This window comes from Octopus sinensis, linkage group LG9 (assembly GCF_006345805.1).
Source record: "Octopus sinensis linkage group LG9, ASM634580v1, whole genome shotgun sequence".
Classification (NCBI taxonomy): Eukaryota; Metazoa; Mollusca; class Cephalopoda; order Octopoda; family Octopodidae; genus Octopus; species Octopus sinensis.
Window position 1 is genome coordinate 34,988,352 of NC_043005.1, and position 18,121 is coordinate 35,006,472.

At 35.7% G+C, this 18,121-nt stretch overlaps 1 protein-coding gene across 7 annotated transcripts in view; it reads left to right on the forward strand.

Moving 5' to 3' along the window:
• The window catches only part of LOC115215514 (microtubule-associated protein futsch), a 54,673-nt gene extending 39,350 nt beyond the window's left edge, over window positions 1–15,323 (forward strand). Inside the window, exons 3-5 of one of the 7 annotated variants that reach the window (XM_036505894.1) lie at window positions 1,507–1,533; window positions 9,687–12,521; window positions 12,594–15,323. In XM_036505894.1, coding sequence (XP_036361787.1) covers window positions 1,507–1,533; window positions 9,687–12,521; window positions 12,594–14,635 — 4,904 coding nt within the window. In that variant the 3' untranslated portion in view covers window positions 14,636–15,323. Of the gene's footprint in view, window positions 1–1,506; window positions 1,534–9,686 lie in introns of all 7 variants that reach the window. The other 6 variants (XM_036505895.1, XM_036505892.1, XM_036505896.1 and 3 more) reach the window with 6 other exon arrangements.
• Window positions 15,324–18,121: the final 2,798 nt, after the last annotated feature.

The following is an 18,121-nucleotide window of genomic DNA, read 5'->3' on the forward strand; positions in this document are numbered from 1 at the left end:
TTGTTTTAATTCAATAGCATTTAAAAACTAGACATTTTAATATCAAAACTAATCAGTTTGATAGCTTTTCTCATTGGTTTTTTTTCCTTTTTTTAATTTCTAATGAAAATTTCTTATATTCAAAAGCATTCTGTTATTTGCTTTTTATGTCTTTTTAGACTTGATTTAAACTTAGCTTGGTGCTAAAACTTTCCTTACCAAATTTCTAATGGAATGCATTGGCTGTGTTCAATTAACTTTGGAAACAATCAAAATTTTATAAGGATTTAGTAAAATAGCTGTATTTAAGTCACTTGTCAAGTTATATTTCTAAAACAGTTTAAATAAAGCTATGACTGGAGATTTTCATTAAAATATCTTATAAAATTAGTTTTGTATGGTAGGACCAAAGGTGATCTCAGATTGGTTGGCATTGACACCACAATATTAAGTTTATAAAGGTGTGGTGTATATGTTTTACACAAGGATATACTGATATATAAAACTAGTTACCTCTCTTTAGAATTACTAGAATAACCAAGATAGCATTGGCTATAAATGTTTAGTCATCAGTACGTATTTAGTCTTGTTCCAAGCTCACGCACAATCAATATCTTACCATTGTTTAATTTTACAGCAAGACTAAATGCATACAAATATGATTCCAATCTTAGAACAAGCTTGTTCTATTTAAATTTGCTGAATCCTACAGCCTTTTCCAACTTTTGAAATACACACACACACACACACACACACACACACACACACATTTGAGGTATGATGGCTATGAGGTGAAGTTACCAGGTGATTGACCAAGTATAAATTTGAATCTTGGCTGTTATTTTGGACCATTTTGAGCAAGGTACCTAACTCTGTCTACTACAGATTCACTTGATTGAATGGTAGAACTTGCTCCATGGAATGAGCATCTTGCTGTAAAACATGAAGCAAAATGAATGTAATAAAATTCCCCCTTTTTTCTATTCTTCGTTTCTTTCTCTAAGACTATTTGTACAAATATCCAGATTTTCAAACTCTTTAACTCTGATACATTAAAAAAAAAAGACTTAAAATATAAAAAATTACATAAGATAGTCAGAACCATAACACACTAAGTAATTGAAATGTGTTGTTGGTGCCATTCTAATAGATTTACTAATAATTTATCCATCTTTTAGGCATAGAGATTCCAATGGAGACAATTTAGCTCAGAGGATTATCTTAATATAATGGAATCAATTTCAAGTTTACAGATTTTTGACTATCTTCATAAAACTACTCAATTTGTTAAAATGCTTTGCAGAGAATTACCTAAATATAATGAAACTTACTTGGAGTTTAACAATTTTTGAGCATCTTTATAAACTACTCAGTTTAATACTAAAATGCTTATCTAAACCCTTATTGACATGTAAACTCTTGCTGACATGGTACCTTTCTCAAGATTGGTTGCTATTTTCAAAATGTAATCCAACTATGCTCTAAGAAAAACAAGTAGAATATTTTTTTGTTTTCCTTCCTTAACAGTCAACTCTTTTGGACCCCCCAATGCAGGTAAGCTTAGTCAGATACTTACTGTATTTTGCATGCTGCCAGTAGGTCTTAATTCATCTTTTCACCCCTCTGTTAAATGTGTCACTTTTCTCTCCCATATTCCATAGTTGATTTAGATCTGTCTTTGACTCTTTCTCTTCCCACCAATACCTGTCAGCATTGCAAGACATCAGAAACAAGCTGATACTTGCATACTGACATACAAACAAACACAAGGCTGTTGAAATTTACTTTTAATTTTGGTTCATTCCTCCTTTGGATTTAAGACATAAAGTCTTAGACTTTATCATTGGTTACTTGAAATCATTGATACTTCTCACTGACAGTGTCTTTTTATTCTGGCAGCAAAATAAAACTTCTCAATCTGCAAAACCTATTAGCTAAAGAAGCACTAAAGTGGATTAATATTATAACCAGACATGTGATTTAAGTGACTAGAAAGACCCAGTTTTTACTAATGATACATTGATGCTAATAATAATTCTTTCTACTATAAGCACCAGAGCCTGAAATGGGTGGGGAAGTCAATTACATCAACTTCAGTGCTCAACTGGTACTTATTTTATCAACTCCAAAAGAATGAACGGTCAAGTTGACATCAGCAGTATTTGAACTCAGTGTGTAAAGCCAAAAGAAATACTGCTAAGCATTTTGTCCAGTGTACTTACAATTCTGCCAGCTCACCACCCTAACAGGGATTAGAAATTTGAATTTCAAATTAAGGGATTATAAGAGAAAAGTTGCATAGAATTCTTTTTTTTTTTTAATTACAAAGTTCTTAAAATTTCTAGTAGGTGGTAATCATATGGCATTATTTCATTATTTTTCAAAATTATCAGCATGACATGACTTGTGGCTTATTATTCATTTAATGAAATGAGGCATTTCATTAAAGAGGGGAAATAATTACAATCTGGAGAAAATTCATCCAATGTTCCTTCCTCACCCCCATCTCCCTTCATAGTGTTAGTAGTTTAGGAATCTGGGGAAAATTTTCAGAAACATATTTAACATGCATAATCACATAGTAACTAAACAACTAAACACATGAAGTGATATGACCAATGACTGGATAGCTGAGGACTTGCTAGAATTTAGCTAAGTTCAGTTACTTCCAAGACATTAATACTAAAAGAGAAAGTGTGCTGCTGCTATACAATCTAAGAACATTGATTCTGCTTCCAGCAAGGTGGAGTATTATGCCACCATAATGTCTTGTTATATGACTAGAAAAACCAAAATATATCCTCATTTCAAACCTTTCTCTCTCCCTCCCCAAACTACAGTTAGGCTTTCTTGTTTTCTACAGTCTTTACCTAATTCTGTTTACCATTTCTCAAACTCATAATTATATATGCTTCTGTCAATAATTCCATCACAGTTGCTGCCCGCTTTGCCTCCATTTTCACTTTGCGCGATAAACACCTGAAAATTCCTCCCATATTCACTTTTCTCAAGGCCCTACCTGCTGGGCTATCTTGCACACAGTTTCTGTGGTAACACCTCTAACCATGTGTCTAGTTGAGTAACCAATCTTACTGCATTCCTTTCTTGGATAAACACTTCATTTATTATTTCTCTAGCTATATAACTCAAGATCTACTGCTATCACTGTTGTCCATCAACTTCCCACAAATGCTGTATTTCAATGATATATGCTCATAAATGATACCTCCTTTATCATTCTTGTTGAGCAAATGTATTGGGTATTTTTTATTTGCAATCACATTTGTGATTTCTCATTAACTACTTCAGAAAAAAACTGTTGTGGTTTTTGTTTTATATCAACAAACCTATTTGCTGCATAGCACAAGAATCTACTAGAAAAGTAGCCTTTCGACTCCTCTCTCCTGCTTTCCTTTGTGGCAGTTTCCTCTTCATCCACATTCCATTAACTCTGATATTCCTCAATTCAGTCATGTCACTCACATTCTTCATCTACTAAATACTAGCTATTAATTTCATTCTGGTAGAGGTATCCTTTGCTCCTTGGCCTTTCATATATAGGTTTCATCCATACACTTGCATTACTTTCACAAACAGCTTCAAAATATCCTCGTGTGTGTGTGTGTACATACACACTTTATTGGCCACACATGTGCAATGTATGCATTTTGTTTGTTCACTGATTTACTGCAAGTCATACATAGACAAATGCAACAACTTGTCTCCAATCCCATTCCAATGGGAATGGAATCTATGATATTGTGTATGTGGTCAGTAATGTTTACAACACAAGCGCTGCTAGTGTTGTAATATATTGAATGTGTGTGTGTACACATGCTTGCTTTCAACAGTCATGATATACATCAAGGAAAACATCTCTAAAAAACAGCCTACCTTGAAGTTGCTACAAATGTATATCTTTCACGTTGATCATATGTTTGATAACGATGCTATGATGGCTTCTGAAAGACTAGGTCTTTCTTTTTAAGCCCACAAATTCTGCTCAAACATCTGCTGACCCTTTACAAAGCACAAATGTACCACATATTGGAGTAATGGTCTGAGTGAAGGTGGGAGGTAACATCTACTATACACAAAGCTTCTGGAAATCGCTTAAAAGATGCTATTCCTTTGTACACTTCGTACAGTCCTCACACTCATTTCAGGAGTTTGCATACAACCATAGTGAAATTATTAACCCTTTGTTATATTTCTGAAATACACTGCTGCCTTTGTTTTAATCAATTGAGAGTAATGAAGAATTTGGTTAAATAACATCATTATTGAACTGATGTTTGGAACAACTAATTAACATGAAATTGTAATGAAAGATTTTAATTTAAATCACTTTAAAATAGGAAGTTTGTATTATAGAATCTTGTGGTCTTAAGTTAGTATCAAAAGGGTTAAATTGTGAAACAAAAGTACTTTAGTTTTAGCCACCTGCCATCTGAGTTCAAATACTGTTGAAGTCCTGTTTCCATTTCTCTTGGGTTGAAAAAAAATATAGTACTGGTAAAGTACTGGGGTAAGTTTATTATACCCACCCCAGTTTGGTGACCTTGTGCCATTGTTGGAAATCAATTTGCCACTAATGATGCTGTACCTCCAAACTAGCTAGCATCTTACAATCCCTTTTAGTTTTTATTGTCTCATTACCAAAATCTAGTACCCATTTCTTTATCAAATCTTCTCTCCTCAACACATGTTCCTTTTGATTCCATTAATCCTTACAGGCATCGACCTGCAGAAAATGGAGTTGAATATTGATTAGTAGATACTAAAATAAGATTAAATTGAAGAGTAATTTGAAAATTAATTCAGAGAACTGCTGCACTCTGTTTACAATAAACGGAGGAAGGAGCTTTTACTCCTCATCAGATACAAATATATTATAAGAACTACCATAGTGTTACAGTAGAGGTTTGATCCATAGGAGAATCAGTAATGATATAAAAATTTTAATCTATATTGAAAGAAACCATTCTGGTTGACAAAAGTACTAAACATTCATCTGCATTTACAATTGCATTAGCCTGTTTGGTACTGAGATATCATCTTGGTCGCTTTATATTTAAACTCTTAGTTACTGGCAAAAATATATTGTGGCCAGGTAGCTCAACGTGTACACATTTTCAGTCATCTCAGTAAAAGTGAATAGATGTGTTCTTGAAGAAAACTTTTCCAAAACATTGTGTGTGTGTGTGTATACTCACACTATATTTACTTATGTATCAGTAAACCCCCAGGTTTTGCAGTTAAAAATCAAATATAAAATAGTGTGAATTTTATAACTTCCACTTTTCTTTGTATGGGTCAGATGGAGTTTGAGCTAGATTTTTTATGGCCAGATACCCTTCCTGTCACCAGCCTTCAGATGTTTCCAAGCAAGATAATATCACTGCATCACCAAACATGTTTTTGTGGAAATGAATGACAGTGACAAGTCTTTTTCAACCATTATATGATGTGAAGATAAGGAGACACGAGCCTCTTTCAGTTTTCGTCAACCAAATCCACTCTTGGCTTTGATTGGCCTTAGGGCTATTGTAGACACTTACCTAAGATCACATAGGGGGATTGAACCTGAAACTACATGGTTTGGAAGCAGCTATCTCAACCAAATAGCCATGTTTGTGCCTATAACCATAGTGAGCTAATCTAAATCAGTATCAAAAAGCATAAAATGCCTTGTTTGAAATATATCAACTTTTTTAAAGGTGCCATATTGTATCAAAAATGAAATATTCATGTAATAATATATCCTGAAATTTAGTTTGTTGTATGTTGAAGACAATGGATAAAGTCTCATATTCTGGAACATTCCCCTTTTCTTATCTCTTCTTTGATTCTTATTCTATTTTAAAAGATAAATTCTTTTAAGTTTATTCCTCTGTTGTAAATCTGATCTTTCTGTAATTAAATGAACTCAGTTTTTTCAGTTCCTCAAAAGTTCAATTACTGCTTTCAAATTTGGTTTTGCTTCCATTGTACCCTATTATTTGTCCTCTTTTAAAAACAAAAAAGCCACAAATTTCTACAGCCATGTATCTATTAGTCTGGTGCGTTTTGTGTATATGTTGTGCATCTTTCAAATGGTTGCTATAGAAATTCGCATCAGATTTAGGAGAAAAAAACAAACAAAAAATGAAAGGTAATTATGTGAATAAATCTGATTTTTGTGGAAATCTGTTTAGATCCTAAACCTGGACTTTGACATGTGGGTTTTCAATTTAATTTTTTTTTTTTATCAGCTACAGATTTCCTTAAACTGTGTTCATGTAAGAAATGTCAGTGCATCAACAACTAGGGTTAGAAGGAAAAATCATGTTTGGTTGTTCATATTTTAAATTTTACATGCCTGTCACTGTTCTATTGTATTTTAACATCTCATCCCCTGGCATAAAGCTACTTGCAAAGTTACTTGGTGATCTTGCTAATGCCAGTGCCACATGAAAAGTAACTGGTATACTCTATGGTTAGCAAAACAGACTTTGGAGTTTGCAGTTCTCTGGCTTGCAAGCTCCTATCAAATTATCCAGCATACAGACAATAAATGATCATGGTGATGGTTGGCATAGAGAAAGAACCTTGTTTATCTACAAAGTTAAATTCTAAGACAAAGTACCAGGGGAAATGTTCAAGCAGGCTCCATCTTGCATAATAAAACAAATGCCAACCTATTATTCAGACAACATCAAAAGTCAAAAAGAATTATACAGCAGGAAAAGGAGTCAGTTTTGATTCATTTTCAGCAAGTTGGAGATGATTCTGATCATCCTCAATCATAGACTTCACCATATTCCCTGAAATACTGAAAAGAAAATCAATTAAATTTGCAATAATATATATACTTGTCATCAAAGCAACATAGGAATGTTGAAAGAGCATATTTTTCTAATACTAAAATCTAACTGTACAAAGAGATGTAATGCAGAGTTGAACTGGGGAAATGGGAGATCCTGGCTGGTCATGATGAATGTAATTCAACTTCTGTACTTAACAACTTTGTCACCCAAGAAAGGTTCCTTATTTTACCCCCCACCCCACCCCTTCCATGTTATTTTTTTACTAATGATAGGCTCTCACCTTCAGGAGTTTAGAACATTTGCATGCTATTCAACAATTTATCAGTCATTCAGTTTTTACATCCCTATCATTGTCATCATTCAGTCTCATGGAATCTTACTGCTTGATTTTTTTACTCTTCTACAATTATTGGTACCTTGTTCAACCTTTGTCATGCAGTTCTGAAAGTGAACATTAATTGGCTCATGATTGTAATATATGTGACTAGATTAGAAGAGTGCTAAAAGGCCTTAATTAGAGAACAATATAAAAGCTAGTAAGTGGCATCACAAATTTTGAGTTAACTAAATTATCAAGTAACATTGGTTGGCTCAGTTTGAGCTGACTTAACTCCTCTCATTTACATATAAACTATAATTCTAAGACGGTTTGACAGGAGCTTGTTGAGCCAGAGGATTGTGCCATGTTTCACTGACCCCCTTGACTGAAGATGAGACTAATATTGAGTATATGTATTGAATAGAATTTCATTTTGATTATCATTCTGGGTGAGATTAAAGCAGTTTTTATCTTGGTGTGAGTTGAACTGTAAAAAAAAAAAAATTTCTCTACGAAAATTATTGTATCAATTAGATTCAAAGAAAGGGTGTGTGGTCCTCATTTTAAGGACTTAAGTTTAATGAATTACCTAATAGTCTATAAAGTACCATAAAGGAGTTATTCTTGATAATGTGAAGCACATTAGCTGAGAATTAGTCTTACAGTACTGTGTTTAGATTCCAAACCACATTCGTATTGACTTTAGCTTTCTATGGGCATACATAACTGTGGAATTAAAAAAGTTATCCATGAGGATAACTTCCTGCCACCAGTCTTGAAATCTTGGATACTGTTATTATTCTTGATGCCATTTAAAAAAAAGTATCAACAAATCACTATTGATTCAGAACAAATGACTTTAAACCTCATCAAGAAATCAACATTTAGGTATTCCTTGTTTCATTCTATTCGCTTGCTTTTCTCTCTCTTATTATCGGTGTCATTTTCATTGTTATTATTGCCATCATACTCATTTCCAAGCTACCAATATTACAAATTTTTATATTTTAAAATAATTGTCTCTCTATTAAACATTGTCATTGTTTTAAAATTGTTGTCATGATTATTCCAAGTGAGTTGTTTTGCTTATTTGATGTCATTATTTTTCTGAAATGATTTTTTTCATATCAGCAATTACTTTTCATATAGGAGTTAAAATGTTTATAGTTGTGGTATAGCCCAGTTGAGCCCTGGTAGAAAGTAGAACTTATTAAGGCAGGTACATAGGTAGTCATTTAGACAACTAAGAGTGATCCTACTTTTCAAAATTAATCAGCTGCTTCATAATGATTCAATAGGTTTTATAGTACTGTTCTTTGGAATATGAACATAATTTGTTGAAATTTTGCCTGTAATATGACCATATTCTGACAATGCACTTACAAAGATATGTTGATTAAATTTTCTATCGTCATCATCATTTAATGTCCGTTTTCCATGTTGGCATGGGTTGGACGGTTCAACATTGACTAAGAATTATTTCTTCTAAATTTAACCTAAGGTCAGCAATTTTGAGTGAGGGGTGTCAATTACATCAACCCTAGTACATGTACTTCATTTTATTTACCCTGAAAGTCCAGGTTGGCCTTGGCAGAATTCGATCTCAATGTAAAATCAGAAGAAACATCACTCCGGGTTCAGTCCTGCTGCATGGCACCTTGGGCAAGTGTCTTCTATTGTACCTCCGGGTCAACCAAAGCCTCGTGAGTGGATTTGGTTAACAGAAACTGAAAGAAGCCCATTACTTACGTATGTGTGATTGTACCCCCACCATTGCTTGACAACCAAAGTTAGTGTGTTTACGTCCTCGTAAATTAGCAGTTCAGCAAGAGACAAACAGAATAAGTACTAGGATTACAAAGAATAAGTCCTTGGGTTGAATTGTTCAACTAAAGGTGATGTGCCAGCATGGCCACAGTCAAATGACTGAAACAAGTAAAAGAATAAAAGCATTTTGTCCACCGTGCTTATGATTCTGCCAGCTCAACATCTTAATGGTTTCAAATTTTGGCACAAAGGCCAGCAATGTTCTAGGAGCTGGTAAGTTGATTACATCAACCGCGGTGCTCAACTGGTACTTGTTTGATCAACCCTGAAAGGATGAAAGGCAACTTGACAGAATTTGAATTGTGATCATAAAGGCAGACAAAATGCCTCAAAGCATTATGCCCAGTCTACTAATAATTCTGCCTACTCAACATCTTGATAAGTCATTTTCACAAATAGGTTATTGTCTCATTGTTGATGGTAACTTCAGTGCTAAGCATTTTAGTATTTGTGTGGAAGGGAGTAGCTTTTTGGTTTCTTGTTTGAAAGTGGGATTTTCTTGAGGTTTTTACTTAGCTTCTGTTTTAATATTTGAATGAAAATGATGTCTCAACATCTTATTTTGAAGCAGTAACTATTTTATTTGAACTAAACATTTCATTGAGAACAAACTGGGGTCGAGTGGAAGGTGTAAGTCATCTTTTGTATTTTGTCAAATTTATGATCTTAATATATTGTTTTTAAGTTTTTGCTGATTTAATTTGTAAGTTACTTTTGTTCTGTCTTACCTGTACTGCATTTGTTTTTTGCAGGTGAAAGAGTGCTGCGTTATAGTTCTACCACTTTGTCTGTGGAAGCATTGATAGCACCTCAATCAACTACTGTGAAAAGGTCTTTGAAAAACTTCCTTGGAGCCCCTGTTAAGTACCATCACTTAATATATGCAGGTCATGTCTTGCATGGCTCTGGAGAATGGATCTTGCAAGATGCCCCGTTTTCCTTTAGCAGTTTTGCTGCAACATTGAAAGATCCTGATGTTGAGAATGCTTTAAAACAACAAGAGGAAGGTATATTAAATATTCATTGTTTTGCAACTGGAGAATGGAACAATGCAAACCTCTCAAAGGTTGGAAGCAAAGTTCTTCAAATTAATTTGAACCCCGAGGATAAACTTTCTGATTTGACTGGTGTTTTGCAATTTAGCACCTACCTGTGCAATTATGTGAAATGTAGGTCTCTAAAAGAAATGCTTCGATCTTCTGATGTTGTTGGTAATATCAGATTCAGCAAACCAACCCTGTACGTGTTCCCTGGTTGCCAAGGAGACTCTGCCTTGTTTGGAATTAGTGGGTTCAATCTATTAGTAAATGGTGGCTACAACAAAAAGGCTTGTTTCTGGGATTTCACTCGTCATCTTGACCGCATTGATGCACTCTTGCTCACACACTTGGGTATTGATAACCTTTTTGGTATTAATTCAGTCTTACATCGCAAGAGCATTGAAAATGTGCATCCAGAGATAGGCCATGTTTACTTCAATGCCCCAAAGGGTAACCGGAACTCACAAGATGAATCAGAATTGGACGGAAAACCATCAGCAGATAGTTTACTGATAAATCTTTCTAATGAAGGAGATAAAATTACTGACTATGTGCGACAATTAAGACAAGTTGTTAACTCTTGTTCTCGACCTGCAACTTCTCCACAGATTGATCCAGTGAATCTTTATCATAAAGTTGGCCATGGATCTCTGGATATGTACATCATGAATCCTGTCCAAGACAGCAAAGAATTAAAGGAATTTTATCAGCAATGGAGTAAACAATCAATTCAGGTGAATGGGTCTCAATGTCCACTCCCAAACATGTTGTCCATATGTGCACTTTTAATCTGGCGACCAGCTGACCCATTAGAAAAAATTACTCGTATATTTTTCCCTGGGAATGCTCCTCAACACAAAATCATTGAAGGTCTTGAGAAAATGAAGACCCTAAATGTGTTGAAGTTTCCAAAGTGCTGTGATAAAGATCTGAATGCCCCAAAAACTGCAGTAAAAAAATCTGCACCATTGAAAGCTACTAGGACTACTTCAAAACCATTGGCTAGCAAGAGCGAACCAATTAAACGTGAAGCTAAGGTTGAAGTGAAATCAAGGACATCACTTAGCAAAACTACCAACAAGGGATTGAAAGATGACACTAATAAAAAAACTAGCAAAGCAAAAGAAAAGAGTGATAAACCAAAATCAAGCAATAGTGTCTCACCTAAAATATCGCCTCCCACTGAAGTGGCTCCTTCAGCTCAATCTCCTTTGGATGGTGTTCCTGCTATTTCTGAACCAGCTGCAGTGGTTAAAGAATCTCCTCCTGATCTAGTCCAGAAAGATTCTAATCTACTTGTAGATTTTGGCAGTACACCTGCAGAAGCTCCTGCTTCCAGCCCTGCCTCAGATCCTTTACTTGATCTGATTGGCCATCCTTCAATGAAAGCTGAATCTGAACAATCAATGAATGCAACATCACCTTGTCTCATGAACAACCAATCACCTGAGCCTTTGCCAGACCCAACTCATGTGGAGAGAGATGCTACAGCTGAGCCTGAAGATGACCAACTTGGCAGTAGATTAAACATGAAACAAATGGAGGATATGGGTATTTATGATGACCTGATGGGTCATGCTCAGCGTTCTGATGATGCAATTGAAGCTGACAAGATTGTATCGTCTGGTTCTGAAGACAAAGGGTTTGATGAAATGGAAGAAGTTCACCCAGAGTCACTACCAGAACCTAATTTGGTCCTTGAGAGCCAGCCTATTCAATATGATGATTCAAGGCATGGGTTTTCTGGAAACGAGTCAAGGGACATAACTGCAGACCTTCTTCCAAAACCTAAAACTTTACCTGAAAGTGAGATTACTCCAGAAACAGCTGCTCCAGTTGAAATGAGTCCTGAGAGAGAACTTTCTCCTCCACTGCCCATGGATTCTTGTATGTCAACATCTATGTATGGTAGTTTGATGGAGCCAGCCTTGCCATCACAGGCTGAGGTTTTGCAGAATCTCCAAGATGATATTTCAGAAGAAAAAACAAAAGATGACTCAATCTCAGAAGATTGTTCTGAGATTAAAGAGAACCAATTAATGCCGGAATGTGAAGAATTGTTGTCTGAGAAACCGCAAGATCTCTTTCCATCTGATCAGCCTAGTTGTGAGGCCAGCTCTCCAGCTTCTGGGAGATTCTCTCCTGAACACCAGAAGCATGATGCTGGACTAGAATCTCAAGATTATGAAAGTCAAGATGCTGAAGTTGAAGGTCAGCGTGCTGGTACTGAGTCTCCCTCGTTTGAAGGTCAGCGCTCAGGTACTGAGTCTCCCTCGTTTGAAGGTCAGCGCGCTGGTACTGAGTCTCCCTCGTTTGAAGGTCAGCGCGCTGGTACTGAGTCTCCCTCTTTTGAAGGTCAGCGCGCTGGTACTGAGTCTCCCTCTTTTGAAGGTCAGCGCACTGGTACTGAGTCTCCCTCTTTTGAAGGTCAGCGCGCTGGTACTGAGTCTCCCTCTTTTGAAGGTCAGCGCGCTGGTACTGAGTCTCCCTCTTTTGAAGGTCAGCGTGACGGTACTGAGTCTCCCTCTTTTGAAGGTCAACGTGACGGTACTGAGTCTCCCTCATTTGAAGGTCAGCATGCTGATTCCAAATCTCCCTCATATGAAGGTCAGCGCTCAGGTACTGAGTCTCCTTCGTTTGAAGGTCAGTGCACAGCTACTGAATCTTCAACATTTGAAAATCAGCGTAGAGGCACAGAGACCCCAGAGTACCAGAGGGAGTACTCTGACACAGAATCTCCAGAGTATGAAAGAGAGCACTCTGGCACAGAATCTCCAGAATATGAAAGGCAACATGCTAGTGCTGAGTCGCCAGTGTATGAGGATGAGCATGCCAGAAGTGAGTCCCCAGAAAGAGAACATGCAAGTGAGGAAGCCTTAGGTCACAGGGAACAGCATGACATGGCGGACAGTCCAGAAGAACAAGAAAGTACATCTGATGACCATTTGTCAGATCGAATCAGTCCAGAGAGTAATCACGAAGAGATGCATCGTGAGACTGAGGAACTTGATGAACGTTACAGTCCTGAGGGTTATGAGGCTGAACAAGACTTTGGTGCTGCCTCACAAATGGAATTTCATGAAAAAGATGAAGACAAGGAGAACCATGGTCCGAAAGGTAGTATGCATCAGTCTGATAGTGGTACAGCCCTTGACCAGTGTGATGAAGCAGACAAGCAAATACATGAAGACCAAATTGATGATGAGGAAGATGAAGATTCTTCTGAAGTGGCTTCCCAACCTGAAACTAATGAAATGGCAATGGACTGGGATGAAAAAGAAAGAAGTCCTGAAGGCCAACACTTTGAAGAGCAACAAGATCATGTTGCAGCAGCAGTAGAACACATGACTGGTGCTAAAGATGATGCATCTTCAATACCAGCAGCTTTTGAAAAGGATGAGACTCCTCAACATGAGGGTGAAGCCAAAACAATGGAACAACCTGTGGATGTACATCAATCTCACAGTGGTGAGTTCTCTAGTGAAGATGGGTTAACTGCTGAAAAAGAATTGGAAGATAGAGATGATACTGACTCTATTGATGGTGGTACACCTGATGATGAAAAAGATATTGATGAATCTTGTGGTTCATCTAAACAGTTGTCTGAACAATCAGCTGCCGCATTTGGCTTGAATACCAGCAACTTGTCACCACTGGCACCACCATTTTCTCCAAGTAATCAATCTTTTGATCCTTTTGGTCAACAAGGGAATGTTTCTTATATGGGAGGACAAGCTGCTAATTTTGAAGGCTTTAATGCTGATGCTAAACCATTTGAACCTGCTGATGAATGGGGGAAACCCATGAATCTCCCTAGCCCTCCACCACCTGAATCGAAAAAGCCAAATGGCGTAACTGCTGCAAGGAGCTCAACAACATCAACAATGAAATCTAGAACAACTCACTCAAAATTAGATTCGAAGACCACTGACAAAAAGTTAGCTGACAACAAAAAGACCGAGACTAAGAAACCAACAACTTTAGGAAAATCTAAACCTTTAACAGAACGAAAGACTGCAGCAAGCAGCAAGCCTGAGAAGAGGTTGGCCAATGGGGATGCAGATCTGAAGAGTAAACCAAAGACTTCGGCTACTAGCTTGGATAAAAGATCATCTTCAGCAACTGCTGAGAGGAAACCTTTGACAAAATCACGTCCTTTATCTTCCACAGCAGTTAAAGATATCAAGACTACAACCAGTGTTTCAAAAACGGAATCAAAGACCAAACTGTCAACAACCAAACGTCCGACTTCTACCACTAGTGGGAGCCGTACTTCTCCAGCCTCCAAACCTGCTCCTCCTTTACCCCCTCACACTACATTCTATGTAGACTTGACATATATTCCTAACCATGGTGATCCAACATCAAGTGATATTGAATTCTTCAAGAGGATTCGAGCCCGTTACTATGTGCTAAGTGCCCTCTCACCAAACCCTCAAATATTAAATGCTCTTCTGGAAGCCAAACAAACCTGGGAAGACAAAGAGCTGGAAGTTACAGTTATTCCAACATACGATAATGAAACATTAAGACATTGGATGGGTTTACATCGCGACCAATTGACTGATCTGAAGATTGATGTGGCCCCTTCTGCCAGCCGTTGCACAATCCAGTTACAGGATCACGAAACAAGTTGCTCAGCTTATAGACTAGAGTTCTAGATCAAGGAACTGCCCTTTCACTCTACTCACCTTTCTTCTCGCCTTAAACATGGCTAATGGACTCAGTTTGTCTCCATGAAATTTCTCCCCACTTGTTTTCATCAAGCCCCTTTCCCCCCACCTCTTTGTGAACAAGTGAGACAATTAAAAAATTATTATTATAATAAAGGCTTTTTTTAATTTCCATTGCCTTTCATTCCTCCCATTCTAACCTGTTTTGCTGAGAAGGATCTGAGAATTTTTCTCAGTGAGGGGTGTATGGGATGGAATATGCTTTTCTTTTGAAATGCTGTTTAATTTCGGTAAAATGTTTGGTTCTTTCTACTGTTATCAGTGAGAAAGATGAAAATTACTCAGGCCGTTACTAAATGCAGGAACCTGCAGTAAGGCCTACATAATTTTAATAATAATAATGATAATAGTCTTCAAGTCAAAATGCTATGTTGTCATGTCTATTGCTGATCAATAAGAACCTACCCCATTCCCTGCTACTTTCCCTTACAACCAAATATTAGCCCCCCGTCTCCTCCACACGTGTCCTGCATTGGTGTCACAATGGCTTTTTTGGCTGTCTAAATCCACTGGCTGGAAAATTTAACAAACGCATTAAATTAAAAAAAAATATAGAAAGACAAAAAAATAAATATTGACAAATTTTGAAAAATATATTATTACTGAACAGTAATAACAAAAAAATAATGAAGAATAAAATGTTTAAGTAAATTTAATTCTGGACAAAGTGGTTTTTTTTTTTTTTTTTTGGGACGCTGTTTTAAAATGATATAATAAAAACAAAATAAGGCTTTCAACTGTATCATGGAAATCACAATCCCATGTCTTTGATACAACCAGCTGTTATTTATTTATTTTATGTTTTTTTTATTTATTTTTCCTCCATTTTACCCTTGTAATTTTTTGTTTTTCTTGTTTGCAAAAAATGTCCTTTGCTGCCACCTACACTTGATCCCATCCCAACCCAGCTCCATGCCCAACATCTTTCTCCCTCTCATCTTTCTTCACTGCTGCTATGACTACACACACATACACCCATGCATGTGTTAACAGACCACTGCTTTTTCATTTTAGTGTAGAATATTTCTCTTCTGCTAAACTGAATTTCATTCTGTGCTTCATCTTCCAGATTTTCTCTTTGCTTTTTAATCTTTCTACCTCTCTATATATCTGACCCCACTCCCTCTCTCTTTGATGGCAATCATTACTGTTGGGCTTTCGTGTTTTTTGTCTTTTACTCCACAGCTAAGGTAGAAATACAATGCTGTCTCTGAATATTTTTTTACAATACAATCGAGAAATTCAATAAATTGTGATATAATTTCCTCTGTGTTGCTTGTCTAGGTTTATTCTTATAATTTATTTTTTATTTAACAATAATAATACTCTCTTTGTCCCCGAATATAAAAATAGTTATTGCAATATCGAGTTTGCATTTGTGTATCTTAAATATTTTCTAGTTGTCCTAACATTGAATTTAATGTTTTATGAGTTAACTGCTTATTAATTGTAACATACCTGGAGATGCAGTTTTAATTAAAACCAAATTTAACTAAAACTGAAGTTTTTGTTTCTCATTGTTAGGATTATTGGTTCTTTATACCAGATTCACACAAGAATGACTGCTCTTATGTTAAAGCTAATTCTAATATTAAAGTTCATGATGATTATCTTGATAATGATGATCCTATTATTTAAAAATGATTCGGTTGAATAAATTACACTGAAGAAATTAAGATTTTTTTTTTTTTTTTTTTTTTTTTTTTTCTTCAACACTTTAAACTGAAACTTACAAGGATGGGCAAAATTATTCACTTGTTTCAAGAGCAGCAAGAAATAACTAGGTGATGGGGAGCCCTGCTCAAGGAAAAATAAATAAATAAAAGCAACTCTGCTTTGAGCTTTTTAATTAGCAATAGTTTAAAAAATATATTTTTTTAAATGATTAAACAAATTTAAATGTTAGATTATTTTCAGAGTTTATTATTTTGTTTATTTAAACATTCTCTCTGCTTTCTTGCCGCTAAATCTATACTTTTGGAATGTGTTGCTATTTATTGGACAGAATTTTTCTGTTTTCCAAACTTTTTTGATTTCTTTACATCATTTATTCTATATTTTATCTTATTTTGTATTTTTAAAATTTTAAAAAAAGTATATCTATATATACATTGTTGCTCTAATGAAATGAAATAATAAAAATCTTAAAAATCACATGTATGCTGGTAAGTATGTGCACAGGTGTAAAAACACATGCACACTTGATTGGCTGACAAATTTCCTTTTACTATTTTGCATTCAAGAAAGGCAACTACAGGTGGTCTCTTTCTGCTCTCTTTCTTTCTGTGCTCTCTCAACTATGTATATGCATGATTATGTATGGCTTAACTTGTGTGTTGTTTGCCTAGTAAAGAGCAGTGCCTTGGTCAAATTGTGTTCACACTGCTTGCTAAAGAGCAGTTTATCTTTACACACACACATATACAAAACACATATGTTGCTCATGTAAACCAACCTTTTCAGCTCACCAATAAAGGATTTTGCTCTCCTATTTATTTTTTTCTTACTGGTGAAGTTTTCATTTTCTTAGACTGGCTTTTGCTGATTTCTACTTTATTCTTTGGTTATTCTATGCTGCATTAATGGACAAACTCTAAAATCTAGTTCAACTTAAGTTTGGTTGTGTAGATTCAGTGCCAGTCTCAACTGTGTAAATTGACAAGCTGTCTGCTGGATTGCTATTTAATAAACAAAATAACTGATGTAAGAGTCAAATTTTTAGCCATTGAAACTTGTTACTTATTTTCTGACCTTACAGTCTGTACAAGAATAAGTTGGTCAAAGCCATTTTTTTTTTTCTTCAAAGTATCAATTTGTTATGCAAAATCCATTTAACTTATAGGTAAATATATTGAGTAAATTCATCTTGATTTTGAAGTAGGTGAATCTTTATTTCTGAAATTCAACCAAACTGGATCAAGAATTTGTCTTGTGATGCTTTTGCTTAGGATTGATGGACTCGGTGTCCGATAGAGAAATGCAATAGTGGTGATTTATGGAAAACCTAAAGGAGAAAATCTTTTAACTGCAGTCTTCAATCATTAGAGATGATACCTTCATATGGTCAAATTGCTAGATATAGCACCCAAAATCTTCAAATTACTTGCTACCATTTTGAAGACAGGAAGAACATATCAAAGATAGTTTTTTTGTGCCTACAGAGATGGTAGCCATAGTTGGACTATTAAAGCTGGGTTGCCAATAGCTAGCTATTCCTTTCTTTTCTGTGACATTAGATCATGAACAACTCTTGGTGACATGTCGAGCACCTTGTGTTAAGGAATTTTTTTGTATAAGAATACAGAAGTGATTTCTCTGTTAGCTTCTTTAAGAGTCTATCTTTGATATGTTTACTAAACCTTCCTTGGCACAAAACATATGAATCCTGCCTGGATTTTATCCAAGTCTTTAATT